Genomic DNA, 22,171 nt, shown 5'->3' with positions numbered 1-22,171 from the left:
GAGTTCTTATATATGTAGTATGTAATATGTAGGTATTGGCCGGGCAGGCATAGCCGATATGGAGCGGTAAGATTCTAAAGATTTATAACCGCTATGAAGTATACCCTTTTCGTTACCGTTATGGGGACTAAGCAGGGTCAGTAGTGACTTGATCCTAGGAGCAGCAGCTAGGTCCAGGACTATCTCGTTATTACGAGTATTTCTGGGTATATATGGACCTGCCTTCAGAGCATAGGTGGAATGCTGTAGTGGGACTCCACATGACTCAAGTCTCGAAGGTCTCAAATCACCTCTGTTGCGATCAGAAGGCCGGGACTTTCCAGGGTTAGCCCCCAGACCGGTACCAGGTAGGTCAGCAGTTGTCTGTCTCTTCTGTATTGATATTGCCAGTACTATATTGCGGTCCTCCTCCCATATCTCGCCGCAAGTATCTGCTCCGTTAACTGCTTCTGTCACCTGGCTCGGCTGGTAATTATCTTTAGGAGCAAGGTTCCGCTCCTGGATCACAGCTTCTTCTCTCTGCGGGGAGGAGATTGTGGTAGGGGCAGTATCTTCTGGTCTAAGTAGATCTATCAGGAGATCCCCTTGATCATTTGGGATAGGCACGTAGCCCCTGGAATGTTTAGGGCTAGTGTAGTTTGTAGGTTCAGTGTCCCTTGTTGCCTCCAGCGGCATGGTGTATTTAGTGCGGGTGATCTGAGGTAGGGAGTCCAATTCTCTGAGGAGTAATTCCTCTAGCTTCGTACAGAGAGCAATCAGTGTAGTGGAAATATCTTCCATATTGCAGGTTCAACTGGCTCCCAAAACAGCTATGACTCAAGTGACTCCTTCCGTGCTGTTAATGCGGGTGTATTCAGCAATCTAGGCCTCCAAAACAGCCATGCGATCCCAGTCAGGGGTAAAAGATTAGAATATTAGCAGATTGTATGTTCCAGCTTCCAGATCATTATCAATAACTTATATTGCCATAATTATATTATAAGTGGGTCACAGATATTGTTAGATTTTAGCCTTTAAACTTAAAAAAACATAAACAAAAGTCAGGAGCTCTCATGCAGCACGTCCTGTGGCTTTGGCTGCCGGCTCCGCCCCCCCCATTTGATCCCTATAAATATATTGTTGTACTCCGCATTTGTTTATAGCGCTGCTGAATCTGTTGGCGCTATACAAATAACCGTTAATAATAAATAATAATAATATTTATCCGTCACCCTTTATATAACAATAATGTTATGCTGATATTCTCTTATTTGTTTCTTTGTGTTTTTTCTTTTTACAGACAGTTTACTTAGTGTTGAACCAGTCGGTAAAGTATCAAGTGGAATACAACATGATCTAGATATGGATTATGGCAAAGAATGGCGTAGGGAAAGATCAGAAAGCATTCCGGTCATCCATCAGCCATTGACCCAGTATGGCTATTTTAATGAACCCGACAGGATTCAGCATTTAAAAATGGAGTCAATGACGGACATTGGTTATGATAACAATGTTCTGGAATATCGGCCTCTGCAACTAAACTCATACAATGTTACACAACCCAATAAATATTCCAGTATGATGTTAAGTTCATGGAATCAAGATACCGAACCACAACGGAATGTTCATCTAATTCCAGTAAGAAAGCGACTCTTATAGTTTTAAATAAGTTTATGTAATGAGGTGTCGCATGCATTTTGTTTACAACTATATTGCTACCAAAGGTTTTAAGAATGGGCCACTAGTTTCTGATTGTATATACAGGTATGTCACAGATGTGAGCATGTGAGCAACAAGGTGCACAATATTATTATTATTTATTTGTATAGCGCCGCAAACTTCTGTAGCGCTGGGTACAGAGATAAGGGTACACAATGACAAGGATAAGTTACAAAACATAACAAACTGCTACAGAGGAAGAGGGCCCTGCTCCGGAGAGCTCACAGTCTATAGGTTTAGGGTGCAGAGACATAAGGTTGGGGTAGCTTGTTACATCGGTTGTAGTTGCAGCAATGAGTCAGGCAGTTCATGTATTAGTTTGGTTAGGATGAGGGAAGGAGGAGAGATGGTAAGCCTCTCTGAATAGGTGGGTTTTCAGGGAGTGTCTGAAGTTATACAAGGTTGGAGACAGTCTTATGGAGCGGGGTAGAGAGTTCCAGAGGACAGGAGCATCACGTGAGAAGTATTGGATGTGGGAGAGGGACGTAGAGATAATAGAAGCAGAGATCTGTAGGTCAGAGGTTGATCGAAGAGGACGGGTCAGAGAGTATTTGGAGATAAGAGAGGAAAATGTAGTTGGGAGTTGGACTGTTGAGTGCTTTGCAAGTTAGGGTTAATACTTTAAATTGTATTCTGGAGTGTATGGGGAGCCAGTGTAGAGACCGGCAGAGCGGAGCAGCTGATGTAGATCGGCAACTTAGGTGGATGAGTCTAGCAGAAGCTTTCATAATAGATTGGAGGGAGGAGAGGCAGTTTCTGCTAAGGTCATTTAGAAGTAGATTGCAGTAGTCAATGCGTAACAAAAGGAGGGAATTAATTAGTATTTTTGTAGTTTGTTGGGTGCAATACAGGATGCTAATTGACTCAACACATATATAGTAACAAATTAGCAGTGATTATGGTGTATTATAATGAGGGTAGATGGTAAACCAGAACGTATTGGTCCCATGAAGCAATGTATATCACAAAATGTAACTTTTATTTCAATTGTTTTAAAGTAACGATGCAGACATTTCTGCACAAGTAAAAATTATCAGCTAAATTACGAGTTGTGCGTTCGTGTTTTAACTCTGAAAAAATTGTATTTTCAGTGTTAAAACAGCAACGCAGCCATTACAAGTCTTGTCGGTATAGCTGTACCGCAAGCCTTTTAGCTGTAACGCAACGTCAGTCCTGCAGCCATTACAAGTCTTGTCGGTATAGCTGTACCGCAAGCCTTTTAGCCTGTAACGCAACGTCAGTCCTGCACTCGTAAAAATGACATTTTTTCATGGGCCTTCCATAGCGCTGCCATTACGAGTTTTGCTATATATAGTTATGTAAAGGGACAGTACACGAAAGTAATAGATATGTGCCACGCTAAAAAATTAGTTTTGTTTCATTTTCATTAGTTAAATAAATAATTTTGTTTCGGCAAATTAGTTTAGTTAACTTTAAAATAATAAATTTGTTTCAGCAAATTAGTTATGTTAAATTAAATAGTTTTTTCGGATCCGTTCGTTTTTTCAGATCCATTCTGTATTCATATGCATTAATCTATTCTGAAGTTTAGAATAGAATAATGCATATGAATAAAGAATGAATCTGAAAAAACGAAAGGATCCGAAAAAATTATTTAATTTAACATAACTAATTTGCCGGCGATTGCCGAAACAAAATTATCTAAAACCGTTGCCTCCACCCACATTGCCAACACTAAATATAGCTATTAAAACCTAAACTGCCGTCCCCCCACATCGCCAACACTACCTAAACCTATTAACCCCTAAACCACACACCCCCACATCGCCAACACTAAATAAACCTATTAACCCCTAAACCGCCGTTCCCAAACATCGCCCACACCAACTGAACCTATGAACCCCTAAACCGCAGATCGCCGACACTAACTAAACCTATTAACCCCTAAACCACTACCCCCCACATCGCAACAACCTACATTAAATTATATTAACCACTAAACCTAACACCCCCTAACTTTAACATAATTAAAATAAACCTAAATTAAAGTTACAATTATTAACTAACTAGCTAATTAAAAATAAATACAAACTTATCTGTGAAATAAAAATAAAACCTAAGCTAGCTACAATATAACTATTTACTAACTACCTAGTTAAAATGAATACAAACTTATCTGTGAAATAAAAATAAAACCTAAGCTTACACTAATAAAACCTAACATTACAAAAAAAACTAACATTAACAAAGCTGGACAGATAGCTCATCGTGCGAATGCACTGTTAAAGAGATCTGTGGTAACCTAAGGATTGCAGGTTCGATCCCGGCAAGGTCCACTCAGCCTTTCATCCTTCCGAGGTCGGTAAAATGAGTACCATTAAGTTGGGTAATAATAATACCTGTTATCAGTGCCGCGAGTCGTGTGCTATACAAGTATCCAGTTATTATTACAAAAATAAAAAACCTAATTACAAAAAAAACTAAAACTACAATTACAAAAAATAAGAAACACTAAAATTACAATTTTTTTTAAAAAACTACCATTACAAAAAATAACAAACGAAATTATCCAAAACAATAAAAATTGTTCCTATTCTAATACCCCGTTTAAAAAAAAAAAAAAAACACCCCAAAATAAAAAAACCCTAATCTATAATATACTACCAAGGGACCTTAAATTGGCCTTTTGTAGGGCATTGCCCTAAAGTTAACAGCTCTTTTGCAAAAAAATAAAAACAAACACCCCCCTAACATTACAACCCCCCACCCCCTAAACCCACAAAATAAAATTAAACCTAATCTACCCATTGCCCGAAAAAGGCATTTGTATGGGCATTGCCCTTAAAAGGGCATTCAGCTCTTTTTCGGCCCATTAGAAATAAAAATTGTCTAATCTTAAAAAAAAAAACAAAAAAAAAAACACCTAAAAAATAAAAAAAAATCCCATTACAAAAAATAACAAACGAAATTATCCAAAATAATAAAAATTATTCCTATTCTTATCCCTCGTTTAAAAAAAAAAAAAACACCCCCCAAAATAAAAAAACACTAATCAATAATAAACTACCAATAGCCCTTAAAAGGGCCTTTTGTAGGGCATTGCCCTAAATGTAACAGCTCTTTTGTTAAAAAAAATTACAACAACCACCCCCTAACATTACAACCCCCTTAAACCCACAAAATAAAAAAAACGTGGAGGTCCTCTTCATGCAATCGTCCACCGCACACTGAGGATTCAATGCAAGGTACCCCTCTTATATTGGGGTACCGTTGCATTCCTATTGGCTGAAAAATTAAAGTCAGCCAATAGGAATTAGAACTTCTTAAATCCTATTGGCTGATTTGAACAGCCAATAGGATTTAAGCAGCTCTCATTCCTATTGCGATGGATGAAGATGGAGCCGCCTGGATGAAGATGCTTTGCCGCTGGGATGAAGATCTTTTGCCGGACTTCAGCAACTGTGAGTACCGATTTTGGGATCAGTGTTAGGTTTTTCTTTCCTAAGATATGGTGAGTCCACGGCTTGAGTAATTACTGTTGGGAATATCATTCCTGGACAGCAGGAGGAGGCAAAGAGCACCACAGTTAAACTGCTATGTATCACTCCCTTACCCACAACCTCCAGTCATTCTCTTTGCCTTCGGTGCATGGAGGAGGTGGTTTAGGTGTCTGAAGAAAAATTTAGATTTTATCTACACGCAAGTTTTGGGGTATAGCCATATTCCACGTCATTCCTTGCAGTCAGGTAGTGGTGGCTTTAAAGCAGTTAGGAACTTGTAAAGAGGTACTTGCTGAGTTTTCCTAACAATTGCTGCCCTAGTTTAGAAAGCAAGAGTTGGCTACTCTGTTCTTTCTTTTTCAAAGGTCACTGTGAGGAACGGTGTCTTCTCATACCTTGTAACTGTCTACATGCCGGACAGCGGAGCAGGTAAGTCCTTTTTCTACCAGTTGGGGAGACCATGCACTTAACAAATTAAAAGACACTGCTTTTTTATTGGGACGTAGATAATCCTGTTGTATGGGTTACATTGGGGCACAAAGCATGCACTGTAGCATGTGTGAGACTAACATTTAAACTCTTTTAAAAAGAAAGGGTAAAATGTTTTTATTAGGCTTTATTTTCTGACACATATTTACTTGATAAAACAATTCAAGTTTAAACTGAAAGTAAGGCTGAATTTTTTATTTCATCAGCTTATTCATTTCCCCATTGCTTTAAAATAAAACAATGCAACATTTTAAATTGTCAGGTTTAAAAAAATGGATATTTCTGGTACTCAGTGTACCAGGAAGCTATTTTTAGTGCCTCTCTGTGTCGCAGCAGTAATTTGAGCTCGGCAGGTACGGTCACATGACCGGGCTTTACTTCATAACGTTTCTGAGGAAAAGTAGTTTTTCTCCATTTCTGGGTGATCCAGTCTTAATTGGTAGCTGTAAGGCACCTCAATAATTGAGGTGTGGGGGTTGCCTGAGGGGTATTTTAGAAGTTTATTTAAAGTTTATTAAATGTTTTTTCTTAACTTTTCTCACATAATTTTAGCTGGGAATCGATCCTAATTTGGAATAAACTTTAAAGTGTATTTTTTCCTTGCCTTAATTGAATTGAATATTAAAATCTTTGAAACTTATCTGTACAAGTTTATTTACTGTTTCACAACATGTCTCATGTGGAGCAAGAGCCTGCTCTCATGAATTCATGCTTATTATGTTTAGATGCACAAATTGCAGCTCCTATGCAAGTTTGTTCTTCATGTATCAAGAAAACCTTGCACAATAAAGGTAACTGTGACGGATACCCCGACTACCCCGACTGGGTAGCTCCGCTAAATGGGTCCTGCTTCCTCCCTGGTGACTGCAGCTATGTAGCTGGCCAGTGACCACAGCCTGTAGCCACCCCTGATGCCCGACAGCACCAATATTCAGGGTCCCACCCTGTGGCAGACTCCAGCTACCCAGACTAGGTAGCTCTGCCAGAGTGTCCTTCCTCTGCCTGGAACAGGCTGCTATGTAGCTCAGGAAAGTAATTCTAGCAGGAGCCCACCCAAATAACTAGACAGACTAGCATTCAGGTGAAAATAGAATTGACTTTATTGTGACAAACACACATCTTTTATACACACACTCATCTTGATAAAAACAGGAGACAATGCCACAGTTTTCCCGCCATTCCCGCCCCACCAGACAGGCTGGCACCGGCCATAGCAGCCTTGGTCCCACAGATTCCCAGTACCCAGGGGTGGCGGTTTTCGGGGGGGTGATCCCGGGGAAGCGGCGGCACTTCCAGGGTGTCATTTTAAAGCTCTCGATCCCCAGAATCTACAGTCCAAAAAGCGTGATCCGTGTCTGGGGACCGGAGTTACAGCCCGTTGAAGTTATGGGAGTAGGGGTGTCCAAAACCCCCGGTTCCCAAAGCAGCTCCCCTCCGGTAATTCCCCCACCTCTTGTCCTCCCTAGGGGCTACTAATCCCCAAAAGAGCGGAGCTCTGGGGCACATGGTTTCTGGAGCGACCAGGGGTAAAGTTAGCGGGTGTCCTGCTGTCCTGTGGCCGACCAGGAGTTCCAGGAGCCCGGACATCCTGAGAGGAGTTAGGCTGGTGTCCATTGTGAGGCGGCCGACCGGGAGTTCCAGGAGCCCAGCCAGCCTAGGAGGGTTTTCCAGGTCATAGACCAGCTCTTCTCTAAACAAGTTTGGAACACAAAACCATGCAAACAAAAGCTTCCAGAGATTGTGGTTGCTCGGAGGAGCCCAAAACCACTTAGAAACAACAGGGGTGATGTTGTAGGGGGGTGGGGTGTAGTCTTAGCTGTCTGGTATCTGTGACAGTAACATTTTTAAACCTAATGTCTCTCAGGATGATGCTGTTAAAATAATACTTCAGCTTTCTTCTGCTACGTCCCAAGCCTCAATGGGGTCACATACAGTGCCATGCGGTTCCTCTATAACTCGTAGTGGAGTTTATTTAAAAGAAGAAATTGCTCCCCAGGTATCTTCAGCGGTATCTGCGGCATTAGCATTAGAATTAGCTTTTCCCAGATTACAGGGAAAACGCAAGAGGAAATCTTGAAATTTAGAAAGTAAGGTGCCTGTCCTCAGTTCTGCTTCCCAAGTTGCCCTTTCTCATAAGTCTGATGAGGAAGATACATCAGGACTTTCTGAGGGTGAAATCTCAGATTTGGACAGTATAATTTCTTCTTCTGAGACTGAGGAGGTATCCTTCGGATTTAAGCTTGAACACCTTTGTGTATTGTTAAAGGAGGTATAGCTACTTTAGATGACTTTGATACCCCTGTCGTTGTTACTCCTAAGAAATCTAGTAAACGTAATAGTTTTTTTGATGAACCTTCCACTTCAGAGGTTTTTCCTGTGCTAGGGAGATTTTTTCACAGGAATGGGAGAAACCAGGGCTGTCTTTTTCCCTGTCTCCCATTTTTAAGAAAATGTTTTCTGTCGAGGACTCCATTAAAGACCCTTGGTATACTGTACCCAAAGTTGAAGGGGCCATTTCCACTCTGGCTAAGAGAACTACTATTCCTATTGAGGATAGCTGCTCTTTTAAGGATCCGATGGACAAGAAGCTGGAGGCTCATCAAGGTCTCCAATGGCAACCTGCAGTGTGTTTTGCCACCGTGACTAGTGCGGCATCTTCTTGGTTCAACTCCTTTTCTGATTTTCTTCAAGTAGAGACTTCCTTGGATGAAATTCAAGATAGGATTAAAGCTCTTAATTTGGCCAATTCCTTTATTGCAGATGCCATTTTACAGGTTGTTAGACTAGGAGCTAAAACTTCTAGTTTCGCTGTACTAGCCCGCAGGGCGTTATGGTTGAAATCCTGGTCTGTGGATGTTCCCTCTAAAGTCAAGCTTCTGGCGATTCCTTACAAGGGCAAAACCTTGTTTGGACCCGGTTTGGCAGAAATGATCTCTGATATTACGGATGGAAAAGAGTCTTTTCTACCTCAAGATAAGAAGAATAAGCCTAAAGGACATCAGAGTAATTTTCTTTCCTTTCGTAACTTCAGAAGAAAGCCTTCCCCTTCTTTTTCCAAGCAGGAACAATCCAAGTCTTCTTGTAAACCCAATCAGTCTTGGAACAAGGGGAAACAATCAAAGAAACCCGCAGCTGATTCCAAATCAGCATGAAGGGTTTGCCCCCGATCCGGGATCGGATCAGGTGGGGGCAGACTTTCTCAGTTCTCTCAAGCCTAGATATGAGATGTCCCAGATCCCTAGACTGTGGACATAGTATCCCAGGGTTACAAATTGGAATTCAAGACTTTTCCTCCCAGAGGCAGATTCCATCTCTCAAGATTATCTGCAGACCAGATAAAGAGAGAGGCGTTCTTGAAATGTAATAGTTCCAGTTTCAGTGCAGGGACAGGGTTGCGGGTTCTACTCCAACCTATTTGTGGTTCCCCAAATCGAGGGAACTTTCCGTCCCATTCTAGACTTGAAGTGTCTAAACAAATTTCTCAAAGTTCCATCCTTCAAGATGGAGACTATATGCTCCATTCTTCCTTTAGTAGAGGGTCAGTTCATGACAACCATAGACCTAAAGGATGCGTATCTTCATGTTCCTATTCACAGGGACCATCACAGATTCCTGAGATTTGCCTTTCTGGACAAACATTTCCAGTTTGTTACCCTTCTATTTGGTCTAGCCACGGCTCCCAGAATTTTTTCAAAGGTTCTGGGGGCTCTTTCGGCAGTTATCCATTCTTGAAAAAAGCTCCCTTTCCCCTGCTACAAGAGTAGTGTTCTTAGGGGCCATAATAGATTATCTATTGATGAAGATTTTTCTGACAGAGGTCAGGAAAAATAAAATATTTTCCTCTTACCTCTCTCTTCAGGCTACTGCTTATCCTTCAGTGGCTCAATGTATGGAGGTAATTGGTCTGATGGTGTTCCTTTTGCTCAATTATATTTGAGAGCTCTCCAGTTGTGCATGGAATGGCGACCATGCAGATCTATCTCAGAGAATAGACTTAGATCAGTCGTTTAGGTACTCTCTCCCGTGGTGGATTTCTCAGGAACATCTGCCTCAGGGCACATGCTTTCGGAGACCTTTCTGGGTGATTGTGACCACGGACGCCAGCCTGCTGGGCTGGGGAGCAGTCTGGAACTTTTTAAAAGCTCAGAGCCTTTGGACTCGATAGGAGTCTATTCTTGGAGTTGAGGGCGATTTACAATGCTGTATTGGCTTGGCCTCAGTTGTCCTCAGCCCAGTTTATCAGGTTCTAGTCAGACAATATAACCTCTGTGGCTTACATCAATCACCAGGGAGGAACTCTGAGTTCCTTAGCCATGAAGGAGGTTACTCAGATCTTCAGTGGGCAGAGACCCACAATTGCTGTCTATCTGCCATCCACATTCCAGGAGTAGACAACTGGGAAGCGGATTTTCTGAGCAGACAGACTTTTCATCCCGGGGAGTGGGATCTCCATCCGGAGGTGTTTTCCAGCTTAGTCCTCAAATGGAGGGTGCCGGAGTTAGATCTGATGGCGTCCCGTCAGAACGCCAAGCTTCCAAGGTACGGTTCAAGGTCAAGAGATCCGCAGGCCGTTCTGATAGATGCTCTGTCGGTTCCTTGGATTTTCAAGTTGGCATACCTGTTTCCTCCGTTTGCTCTCCTTCCACGAGTCATTGCTCGTATCAAACAGGAGAGGGCATCAGCGATTCTAATAGCCCCTGCGTGGCCTTGCATGGATTTGGTTTACAGACCTAGTGGAGATGTCATCTCTCCCACCTTGGAGACTACCTCTGAGGAAGGACCTCCTGACTCAGGGTCCCTTCCTTCATCCAAATCTTGTTTCTCTGAAGCTGACTGCTTGGATATTGAATGCTTAATTCTGTCTAAGCGTGGTTTTTCTGAGTCGGTCATTGAGACCATGATTCAGGCTCGCAAGCCTGTTACTAGAAAGGTTTACCATAAGATATGATGTAAATATCTTTATTGCTGTGAATCCAAGGGCTACCCTTGGAGTAGAATTAGAATTCCTAGAATTTTATCTTTTCTTCAGGAAGGCCTGGAGAAGAGATTGTCAGTCAGTACCCTGAAGGGTCAGATTTCTGCTTTATCAGTTTTACTACATAAACGTTTGGCAGATGTGCAATCTTTTTGTCAGGCCTTGGTCAAAATCAGGCCTGTCTTTAGGTCTGTTGCTCCTCCTTGGAGCCTTAACCTTGTTCTTAAAGTTTTACAGCTGGCTCGGTTTGAGCCGTTGCAGTCCATAGACATTAAGTTGTTATCTTGGAAGGTTTTGTTTCCTGTTGCTTTCTCTTCTTCTCGAAGAGTCTCGGAACTCTCAGCTCTGCAGTGTGATTCCCCTTATCTTATTTTTCATGCCGATAAGGCGGTTCTTCGTACTAAGTTAGGTTTCCTTCCTAAGGTAGGTTGTTTCTAATAGAAATATCAATCAGGAAATTGTTGTTCCCTCTCTGTGTCCTAATCCTTCTTCTTCCAAAGAACGTTTGTTACACAATTTGGATGTTGTACGTGCTCTTAAATTCTACTTACAGGCGACTAAGGGTTTTCGCCAGTCCTCTGCCCTCTTTGTCTGTTTCTCTGGAAAACGTAAAGGTCAGAAAGCTACTGCTACTACTCTTTCTTTTTGGTTACGAAGTATAATTAGTTTGGCTTATGAGACTGCTGGACAGCAGCCTCCTGAGAGAATTACGGCTAATTTCACAAGAGCTGTTTCCTCTTCTTGGGCTTTCAAAAAAAGAAGCTTCTGTGGAACAAATTTGCAAGGCTGCAACTTGGTCTTCTCTACATACTTTTTCCAAATTTTCCAAATTTTATACTTTTGCCTCGGCTGAGGCTTCTTTTGGGAGAAAGATTCTTCAAGCGGTGGTGCCTTCTATTTAGGACTGCCTGTCTTGTCCCTCCCTATTTATCCCTATTTATCCGTGTCCTCTAGCTTGGGTATTGGTTCCCAACAGTAATTACTCAAGCCGTGGACTCACCATATCTTAGGAAAGAAAAACAAAATTTATGCTTACCTGATAAATGTATTTATTTCCGGATATGGTGATTCCACGGCCCCACACTTTATTTTAAAACAGTTGTTCTTTTGACTATAACCTCAGGCACCTCTTGTGTTACTCCTTTTTCTCCATTTACCTTCAGTCGAATGACTGGAGGTTGTGGGTAAGGGAGTGATACCTAACAGTTTAACTGTGGTGCTCTTTGCCTTCTCCTACTGGCCGGAGTGATATTCCCAACAGTAATTACTCAAGCCGTGGACTCACCATATCCGGAAATAAACAAATTTACCAGGTAAGCATACATTTTTTTTTTTTTTGTTTTGTTTTTTTTAGATTAGGGCTTTTAATAGGCCGAAAAGAGCTGAATGCCCATACAAAGGCAATGCCCATACAAATGCCCTTTTCAGAGCAATCGGTAGATTAGTTTTTTTTTTAGTTAGGTTTTTTATTTTGGGGGGTGGGGATTTGTAATGTAAGGGGGTGTTTGTTTTTATATTTTTTCAAAAGAGCTGTTAACTTTAGGGCAAAAGGCCCTTTAACGGCCCTTGGTAGTTTATTATAGATTAGGTTTTTTTTTATTTTGGGGTTTTGTTATTTTTAAAACGGGAATAGGTAGTTAGTTAATAATTGTAACTTTAATTTAGGTCTAATCTAATTATTTTTAAGTTAGGGGCTGTTAGGTTTAGGGTGTCACGATCCGTTCATCGCCGTCTCTATGCGACTCCCGGATCTCCTTTGTGTCCTTACCACGTCACGTTGCCTAGTAACGTGATGCGGCCTTTCTGTGACACGCCCCCATACGTCACAGCCTCCTCTCGTCACTGGCTTTTAATGCCGGCGGGAGTTTTCTTCGGGGCCCGTTTGTCAGTGTTCATACCTGTCCGTGGCTCTGTGAGTTTCTGCTCTCTACTTATTAAAAAAAAAACGCTTACTGGATATTGACCCTTGCCTTGCCTGACTACTCTGCAGCCTGATTCTTATAAACCACTTACTGGATATTGACCCTTGCCTTGCCTGACTACTCTCAGCCTGATCCTTATAAACCGCTTACTGGATATTGACCCTTGCCTTGCCTGACTACTCTCAGCCTGATCCTTATAAACCGCTTACTGGATATTGACCCTTGCCTTGCCTGACTACTCTCAGCCTGATCCTTATAAACCACTTACTGGATATTGACCCTTGCCTTGCCTGACTACTCTCAGCCTGATCCTTATAAACCGCTTACTGGATATTGACCCTTGCCTTGTCTGACTACTCTCAGCCTGATCCTTATAAACCACTTACTGGATATTGACCCTTGCCTTGTCTGACTACTCTCAGCCTGATCCTTATAAAGCACTTACTGGATATTGTCCCTTGCCTTGCCTGACTACTCTCAGCCTGATCCTTATAAAGCACTTACTGGATATTGACCCTTGCCTTGCCTGACTACTCTCAGTCTGATCCTTATAAAGCACTTACTGGATATTGACCCTTGCCTTGTCTGACTACTCTCAGCCTGATCCTTATAAAGCACTTACTGGATATTGACCCTTGCCTTGTCTGACTACTCTCAGCCTGATCCTTATAAAGCACTTACTGGATATTGACCCTTGCCTTGTCTGACTACTCTCAGCCTGATCCTTATAAAGCACTTACTGGATATTGACCCTTGCCTTGTCTGACTACTCTCAGCCTGATCCTTATAAAGCACTTACTGGATATTGACCCTTGCCTTGCCTGACTACTCTCAGCCTGATCCTTATAAAGCACTTACTGGATATTGACCCTTGCCTTGCCTGACTACTCTCAGCCTGATCCTTATAAAGCACTTACTGGATATTGACCCTTGCCTTGTCTGACTACTCTCAGCCTGATCCTTATAAAGCACTTACTGGATATTGACCCTTGCCTTGCCTGACTACTGTCAGCCTGATCCTTATAAAGCACTTACTGGATATTGACCCTTGCCTTGCCTGACTACTCTCAGCCTGATCCTTATAAAGCACTTACTGGATATTGACCCTTGCCTTGCCTGACTACTCTCAGCCTGATCCTTATAAAGCACTTACTGGATATTGACCCTTGCCTTGTCTGACTACTCTCAGCCTGATCCTTATAAAGCACTTACTGGATATTGACCCTTGCCTTGTCTGACTACTCTCAGCCTGATCCTTATAAAGCACTTACTGGATATTGACCCTTGCCTTGCCTGACTACTGTCAGCCTGATCCTTATAAAGCACTTACTGGATATTGACCCTTGCCTTGCCTGACTACTCTCAGCCTGATCCTTATAAAGCACTTACTGGATATTGACCCTTGCCTTGTCTGAATACTCTCAGCCTTATCCTTATAAACCACTTACTGGATATTAACCCTTGCCTTGATATTGACCCTTGCCTTGTCTGACTACTCTCAGCCTGATCCTTATAAACCACTTACTGGATATTAACCCTTGCCTTGCCTGACTACTCTCAGCCTGATCCTTATAAACCGCTTACTGGATATTGACCCTTTCCTTGCCTGACTACTCTCAGCCTGATCCTTTTAAACCACTTACTGGATATTGACCCTTGCCTTGTCTGACTACTCTCAGTCTGATCCTTATAAACCACTTACTGGATATTGACCCTTGCCTTGCCTGACTACTCTCAGCCTGATCCTTATAAAGCACTTACTGGATATTGACCCTTGCCTTGTCTGACTACTCTCAGCCTGATCCTTATAAACCACTTACTGGATATTGACCCTTGCGTTGCCTGACTACTCTCAGCCTGATCCTTATAAACCACTTACTGGATATTGACCCTTGCCTTGCCTGACTACTCTCAGCCTGATCCTTATAAACCGCTTACTGGATATTGACCCTTGCCTTGCCAGACTACTCTCAGCCTGATCCTTATAAAGCACTTACTGGATATTGACCCTTGCCTTGCCTGACTACTCTCAGCCTGATCCTTATAAACCGCTTACTGGATATTGACCCTTGCCTTGCCTGACTACTCTCAGCCTGATCCTTATAAAGCACTTACTGGATATTGACCCTTGCCTTGCCTGACTACTCTCAGCCTGATCCTTATAAAGCACTTACTGGATATTGACCCTTGCCTTGCCTGACTACTCTCAGCCTGATCCTTATAAACTGCTTACTGGATATTGACCCTTGCCTTGCCTGACTACTCTCAGCCTGATCCTTATAAACCACTTACTGGATATTGACCCTTGCCTTGCCTGACTACTTTCAGCCTGATCCTTATAAACCACTTACTGGATATTGACCCTTGCCTTGCCTGACTACTCTCAGCCTGATCCTTATAAAGCACTTACTGGATATTGACCCTTGCCTTGTCTGACTACTCTCAGCCTGATCCTTATAAAACACTTACTGGATATTGACCCTTGCCTTGCCTGACTACTCTCAGCCTGATCCTTATAAAGCACTTACTGGATATTGACCCTTGCCTTGCCTGACTACTCTCAACCTGATCCTTATAAACCACTTACTGGATATTGACCCTTGCCTTGCCTGACTACTCTCAGCCTGATCCTTATAAACCACTTACTGGATATTGACCCTTGCCTTGCCTGACTACTCTCAGCCTGATCCTTATAAACCACTTACTGGATATTGAGCCTTGCCTTATCTGACTACTCTCAGCCTGATCCTTATAAAGCACTTACTGGATATTGACCCTTGCCTTGTCTGACTACTCTCAGCCTGATCCTTATAAAGCACTTACTGGATATTGACCCTTGCCTTGTCTGACTACTCTCAGCCTGATCCTTATAAACCGCTTACTGGATATTGACCCTTGCCTTGCCTGACTACTCTCAGCCTGATCCTTATAAAGCACTTACTGGATATTGACCCTTGCCTTGCCTGACTACTCTCAGCCTGATCCTTATAAAGCACTTACTGGATATTAACCCTTGCCTTGCCTGACTACTCTCAGCCTGATCCTTATAAACCACTTACTGGATATTGACCCTTGCCTTGCCTGACTACTCTCAGCCTGATCCTTATAAACCGCTTACTGGATATTGACCCTTGCCTTGCCTGACTACTCTCAGCCTGATCCTTATAAAGCACTTACTGGATATTGACCCTTGCCTTGTCTGACTACTCTCAGCCTGATCCTTATAAACCACTTACTGGATATTGACCCTTGCCTTGTCTGACTACTCTCAGCCTGATCCTTATAAACCGCTTACTGGATATTAACCCTTGCCTCTTCTGACTACTCTGCAGCCTGATCCTTATAAAGCACTTACTGGAAATTGACCCTTGCCTTGTCTGACTACTCTCAGCCTGATCCTTATAAACCACTTACTGGATATTAACCTTTGCCTTGTCTGACTACTCTCAGCCTGATCCTTATAAAGCACTTACTGGATATTGACCCTTGCCTGACTACTGTCAGCCTGATCCTTATAAAGCACTTACTGGATATTGACCCTTGCCTTGTCTGACTACTCTCAGCCTGATTCTTATAAACCACTTACTGGATATTGACCCTTGCCTTGTCTGACTACTCTCAGCCTGATCCTTATAAACCGCTTACTGGATATTAACCCTTGCCTCTTCTGACTACTCTGCAGCCTGATCCTTATAAAGCACTTACTGGATATTGACCCTTGCCTTGTCTGACTACTGTCAGCCTGATCCTTATAAAGCACTTACTGGATATTGACCCTTGCCTTGTCTGACTACTCTCAGCCTGATTCTTATAAACCACTTACTGGATATTGACCCTTGCCTTGTCTGACTACTCTCAGCCTGATTCTTATAAACCACTTACTGGATATTGACCCTTGCCTTGACTGACTACTCTCAGCCTGATCCTTATAAACCGCTTACTGAATATTGACCCTTGCCTTGTCTGACTACTCTCAGCCTGATCATCCCCTGCCTGCTCAAAATGATACTGACCTCTGCATTGTCTGACCACTCTTTTGGAATACCTTCAACCAGCATAATACTCTTTACCTTGAATCCTCTCATCTCAGTAGAGACTGTTCTGTGACCCTGCAACACTTGTGACTACTCACTTTTATTCTTTCCTGAGTGGGTCACGTCCTTGTTCCCTCTCAGTGTGGTAGCGTGTGTTTATCTTATCACTCTAGCAGTTGGGTTAAATCCTGGACTGATTCCTTACGGCTGACATAGGGGTTAATATAGTTTAATTTAGGTTATTGCAATGTGGGGGCCGGCGGTTTAGGGGTTAATAGGTTTAGTTAGTGTCTGCGATGTTTGGGAACTGCGGTTTATGGGTTAATAGGTTTAGTTAGTGTCGGCTATGTCGGGGAACTGCGGTTTAGGGGTTAATAGGTTTAGTTAGTGTCGGCAAGGTTTGGGAACTGCAGTTTAGGGGTTAATGGATTTAGTTTGTGTCAGCAATGTTTGGGAACTGTGGTTTAGGGGTTAATAGGTTTAGTTAGTGTCGGCGATGTTTGGGAACTGCGGTTTATGGGTTAATATGTTTATTTAGTGTCGGCGATGTTAATAGCTTTATTTAGTAATTTACGGCTAGATTACGAGTTTTGCGGTATGAGTGAAAAAGCAGCGTTAAGGCTCTTTTTCACTACCGCTGGTATTACGAGTCTTGCAGTTTAGCTGTACCGCACACTTTTTTGGCTGTAACGCAACGTAACTACCGCAGCTTTCAAAAAGTCCTTTTTCAATGGGACTTCCTTTGCGCCGGTATTACGAGTTTGCCTGAGAGGCCAAAAAGTGAGCGGTACAGCCCATACCATCAAGATCTATACCGTAAACTGAAAGTCAGTAGTTATAGGTTTTATGCTACAACGCCGTAACATAAAACTCATAACTAAAGTGCTAAAAAGTACACTAACACAAATAAACTACCTATTAACCCCTAAACCGAGGCCCTCCCGCATCGCAAAGGCTAAAATAAAATTATTAACCCCTAATCTGCCGCTCCGGACATCGCCGCCACTATAATAAACATATTAACCCATAAACCGCTGCACTCCCGCATCGCAAACACTAGTTAAATATTATTAACCCCTAATCTGCTGTCCCTAACATCGCCGCAACCTACATTACTGTTATTAACCCCTAATCTGCTGCCCCCAAAATCGCCGCCACTATACTAAAGTTATTAACCCCTAAACCTAAGTCTATCCCTAACACCCACTAACTTTAATGTAATTAAAATAAATCTAAATAAAACCTACTATTAATAACTAAATAATTCCTATTTAAAACTAAATACTTACCTAAAAAATAAACGATAAGCTAGCTACAATATAACTAATAGTTACATTGTAGCTATCGTAGGTTTTATTTTTATTTCACAGGTAAGTTTGTATTTATTTTAACTAGGTAGACTAGTTAGTAAATAGTTATTAACTATTTACTAACTACCTAGCTAAAATAAATACAAATTTACCTGCAAAATAAACCCTAACCTGAGTTACACTAACACCTAACCTTACACTACAATTAAATAAATTACATTAATTAAATACAATTAACTAAATTACAAAAAAAAGGGAGTGCGGAGCTAACACCCAACATGATCAGACGTACCTGTTTAGAGCTCCGACTATAAGTGATAGATTTTAAGTACTATAAACAAATATATTCATTCTGTTTGGGTCCATTTAACCCACTAAGCTACCTACATCTGAGTAAGTCATTAAATTGAAGGATAAGCGGTGTTTAGCACACAGGGGAAGCCCAAGTGTAGGAGAAGACTGCCTCATGTACCGGAAGAGCCTATTGGGCCATCACTACTAAACTAAACCTATTTGGGAAAGAATCACTGGGCACAGGCGACCGCAACATATTGGACAACCCGGGGTCCCTATGAGAAATTTGTGGCTGCCATCTCCTCAGTAGATATTGTGACCAGCTGTCGTACCTGCTTTCTCCAACATAGGTGTGTCCGGTCCACGGCGTCATCCTTACTTGTGGGATATTCTCTTCCCCAACAGGAAATGGCAAAGAGCCCAGCAAAGCTGGTCACATGATCCCTCCTAGGCTCCGCCTACCCCAGTCATTCTCTTTGCCGTTGTACAGGCAACATCTCCACGGAGATGGCTTAGAGTTTTTTAGTGTTTAACTGTAGTTTTTCATTATTCAATCAAGAGTTTGTTATTTTCAAATAGTGCTGGTACGTACTATTTACTCAGAAACAGAAAAGAGATGAAGAATTCTGTTTGTATGAGGAAAATGATTTTAGCAACCGTAACTAAAATCCATGGCTGTTCCACACAGGACTGTTGAGAGCAATTAACTTCAGTTGGGGGAACAGTTTGCAGTCTCTTGCTGCTTGAGGTATGACACATTCTAACAAGACGATGTAATGCTGGAAGCTGTCATTTTCCCTATGGGATCCGGTAAGCCATGTTTATTACGATTGTAAATAAGGGCTTCACAAGGGCTTATTTAAACTGTAGACTTTTTTTTTTGGGCTAAATCGATTGATATTAACACTTATTTAGCCTTGAGGAATCATTTATTCTGGGTATTTTGATTTAATAATATCGGCAGGCACTGTTTTAGACACCTTATTCTTTAGGGGCTTTCCCAAAGCATAGGCAGAGTCTCATTTTCGCGCCGGTGTTGCGCACTTGTTTTTGAGAGGCATGGCATGCAGTCGCATGTGAGAGGAGCTCTGATACTCATAAAAGACTTCTGAAGGCGTCATTTGGTATCGTATTCCCCTTTGGGTTTGGTTGGGTCTCAGCAAAGCAGATACCAGGGACTGTAAAGGGGTTTAAAGCTTAAAACGGCTCCGGTTCCGTTATTTTAAGGGTTAAAGCTTCCAAAATTGGTGTGCAATATTTTCAAGGCTTTAAGACGCTGTGGTGAAAATTTGGTGAATTTTGAACAATTCCTTCATGTTTTTTCGCAATTGCAGTAATAAAGTGTGTTCAGTTTAAAATTTAAAGTGACAGTAACGGTTTTATTTTAAAACGTTTTTTGTACTTTCTGATCAAGTTTATGCCTGTTTAACATGTCTGAACTACCAGATAGACTGTGTTCTGAATGTGGGGAAGCCAGAATTCCTATTCATTTAAATAAATGTGATTTATGTGATAATGACAATGATGCCCAAGATGATTCCTCAAGTGAGGGGAGTAAGCATGGTACTGCATCATTCCCTCCTTCGTCTACACGAGTCTTGCCCACTCAGGAGGCCCCTAGTACATCTAGCGCGCCAATACTCCTTACTATGCAACAATTAACGGCTGTAATGGATAATTCTGTCAAAAACATTTTAGCCAAAATGAACCCTTGTCAGCGTAAGCGTGGATGCTCTGTTTTAGTTACTGAAGAGCATGACGACGCTGATATTAATATCTCTGAAGGGCCCCTAACCCAATTTGAGGGGGCCAGGGAGGTTTTGTCTGAGGGAGAAATTACTGATTTAGGGAACATTTCTCAGCAGGCTGAATCTGATGTGATTACATTTAAATTTAAATTGGAACATCTCCGCATTTTGCTTAAGGAGGTATTATCCACTCTGGATGATTGTGAAAATTTAGTCATCCCAGAGAAACTATGTAAAATGGACAAGTTCCTAGAGGTGCCGGGGCTCCCAGAAGCTTTTCCTATACCCAAGCGGGTGGCGGACATTGTTAATAAAGAATGGGAAAGGCCCGGTATTCCTTTCGTCCCTCCCCCCATATTTAAAAAATTGTTTCCTATGGTCGACCCCAGAAAGGACTTATGGCAGTCAGTCCCCAAGGTCGAGGGAGCGGTTTCTACTTTAAACAAACGCACCACTATTCCCATAGAGGATAGTTGTGCTTTCAAAGATCCTATGGATAAAAAATTAGAAGGTTTGCTTAAAAAGATGTTTGTTCAGCAGGGTTACCTTCTACAACCCATTTCATGCATTGTCCCTGTCACTACAGCCGCATATTTCTGGTTTGATGAACTGCTTAAGGTGCTCGATAGTGACTCTCCTCCTTATGAGGAGATTATGGACAGAATCAATGCTCTCAAATTGGCTAATTCTTTCACTCTAGACGCCTCTTTGCAATTGGCTAAGTTAGCGGCTAAGAACTCTGGGTTTGCTATTGTGGCGCGCAGAGCGCTTTGGTTGAAATCTTGGTCGGCTGATGCGTCTTCCAAGAACAAGCTACTAAACATTCCTTTCAAGGGGAAAACGCTGTTTGGTCCTGACTTGAAAGAGATTATATCTGATATCACTGGGGGTAAGGGCCACGCCCTTCCTCAGGATCGGCCCTTCAAGGCAAAAAATAGACCTAATTTTCGTCCCTTTCGTAAAAACGGACCAGCCCAAGGTGCTACGTCCTCTAAGCAAGAGGGTAATACTTCTCAGGCCAAGCCAGCTTGGAGACCAATGCAAGGCTGGAACAAGGGAAAGCAGGCCAAGAAACCTGCCACTGCTACCAAGACAGCATGAAATATTGGCCCCCGATCCGGGACCGGATCTGGTGGGGGGCAGACTCTCTCTCTTCGCTCAGGCTTGGGCAAGAGATGTTCTGGATCCTTGGGCGCTAGAAATAGTCTCCCAGGGTTATCTTCTGGAATTCAAGGGACTTCCCCCAAGGGGGAGGTTCCACAAGTCGCAGTTATCTTCATCCTGTTCCATTAAGAGAACAAGGGATGGGGTTCTACTCCAATCTGTTCATAGTTCCCAAAAAAGAGGGAACGTTCAGACCAATCCTAGATCTCAAGATCTTAAACAAATTTCTCAAGGTCCCATCGTTCAAGATGGAAACCATTCGAACTATCCTTCCTTCCATCCAGGAAGGTCAATTTATGACCACGGTGGATTTAAAGGATGCGTATCTACATATTCCTATCCACAAGGAACATCATCGATTCCTAAGGTTTGCATTCCTGGACAAACATTACCAGTTCGTGGCGCTTCCTTTCGGATTAGCCACTGCTCCAAGGATTTTCACAAAGGTACTAGGGTCCCTTCTAGCGGTGCTAAGACCAAGGGGCATTGCAGTAGTACCTTACCTGGATGACATTCTGATTCAAGCGTCGTCCCTTCCTTAAGCAAAGGCTCACACGGACATTGTCCTGGCCTTTCTCAGATCTCACGGCTGGAAAGTGAACGTGGAAAAGAGTTCTCTATCCCCGTCAACAAGGGTTCCCTTCTTGGGAACAATTATAGACTCCTTAGAAATGAGGATCTTTCTAACAGAGGCCAGAAAAACAAAGCTTCTGGACTCTTGTCGGATACTTCATTCCGTTCCTCTTCCTTCCATAGCTCAGTGCATGGAAGTGATCGGGTTGATGGTGGCGGCGATGGACATAGTTCCTTTTGCGCGCATTCATCTAAGACCATTACAACTGTGCATGCTCAGTCAGTGGAATGGGGACTATACAGACTTGTCTCCGAAGATACAAGTAAATCAGAGGACCAGAGACTCACTCCGTTGGTGGCTGTCCCTGGACAATCTGTCTCAAGGGATGATGTTCCACAGACCAGAGTGGGTCATTGTCACGACCGACGCCAGTCTGATAGGCTGGGGCGCGGTCTGGGGATCCCTGAAAGCTCAGGGTCTTTGGTCTCGGGAAGAATCTCTT

At 42.5% G+C, this 22,171-nt stretch overlaps 1 protein-coding gene across 1 annotated transcript in view; it reads left to right on the top strand.

Annotated features, from left to right (window-relative positions):
- Positions 1 to 1,066: 1,066 nt before the first annotated feature.
- LOC128635705 (uncharacterized) overlaps positions 1,067 to 22,171 on the top strand; it is a 93,459-nt gene continuing 72,354 nt past the window's right edge. Inside the window, exon 1 of the mRNA XM_053688831.1 lies at positions 1,067 to 1,617. Within this exon, the coding sequence (XP_053544806.1) occupies positions 1,342 to 1,617 (276 nt within the window). The 5' untranslated portion in view covers positions 1,067 to 1,341. The remainder of the gene's footprint in view (positions 1,618 to 22,171) is intronic.

Source organism: Bombina bombina, chromosome 7, assembly GCF_027579735.1.
Source record: "Bombina bombina isolate aBomBom1 chromosome 7, aBomBom1.pri, whole genome shotgun sequence".
Classification (NCBI taxonomy): Eukaryota; Metazoa; Chordata; class Amphibia; order Anura; family Bombinatoridae; genus Bombina; species Bombina bombina.
This window is presented reverse-complemented; position numbering and strand designations above follow the sequence as displayed.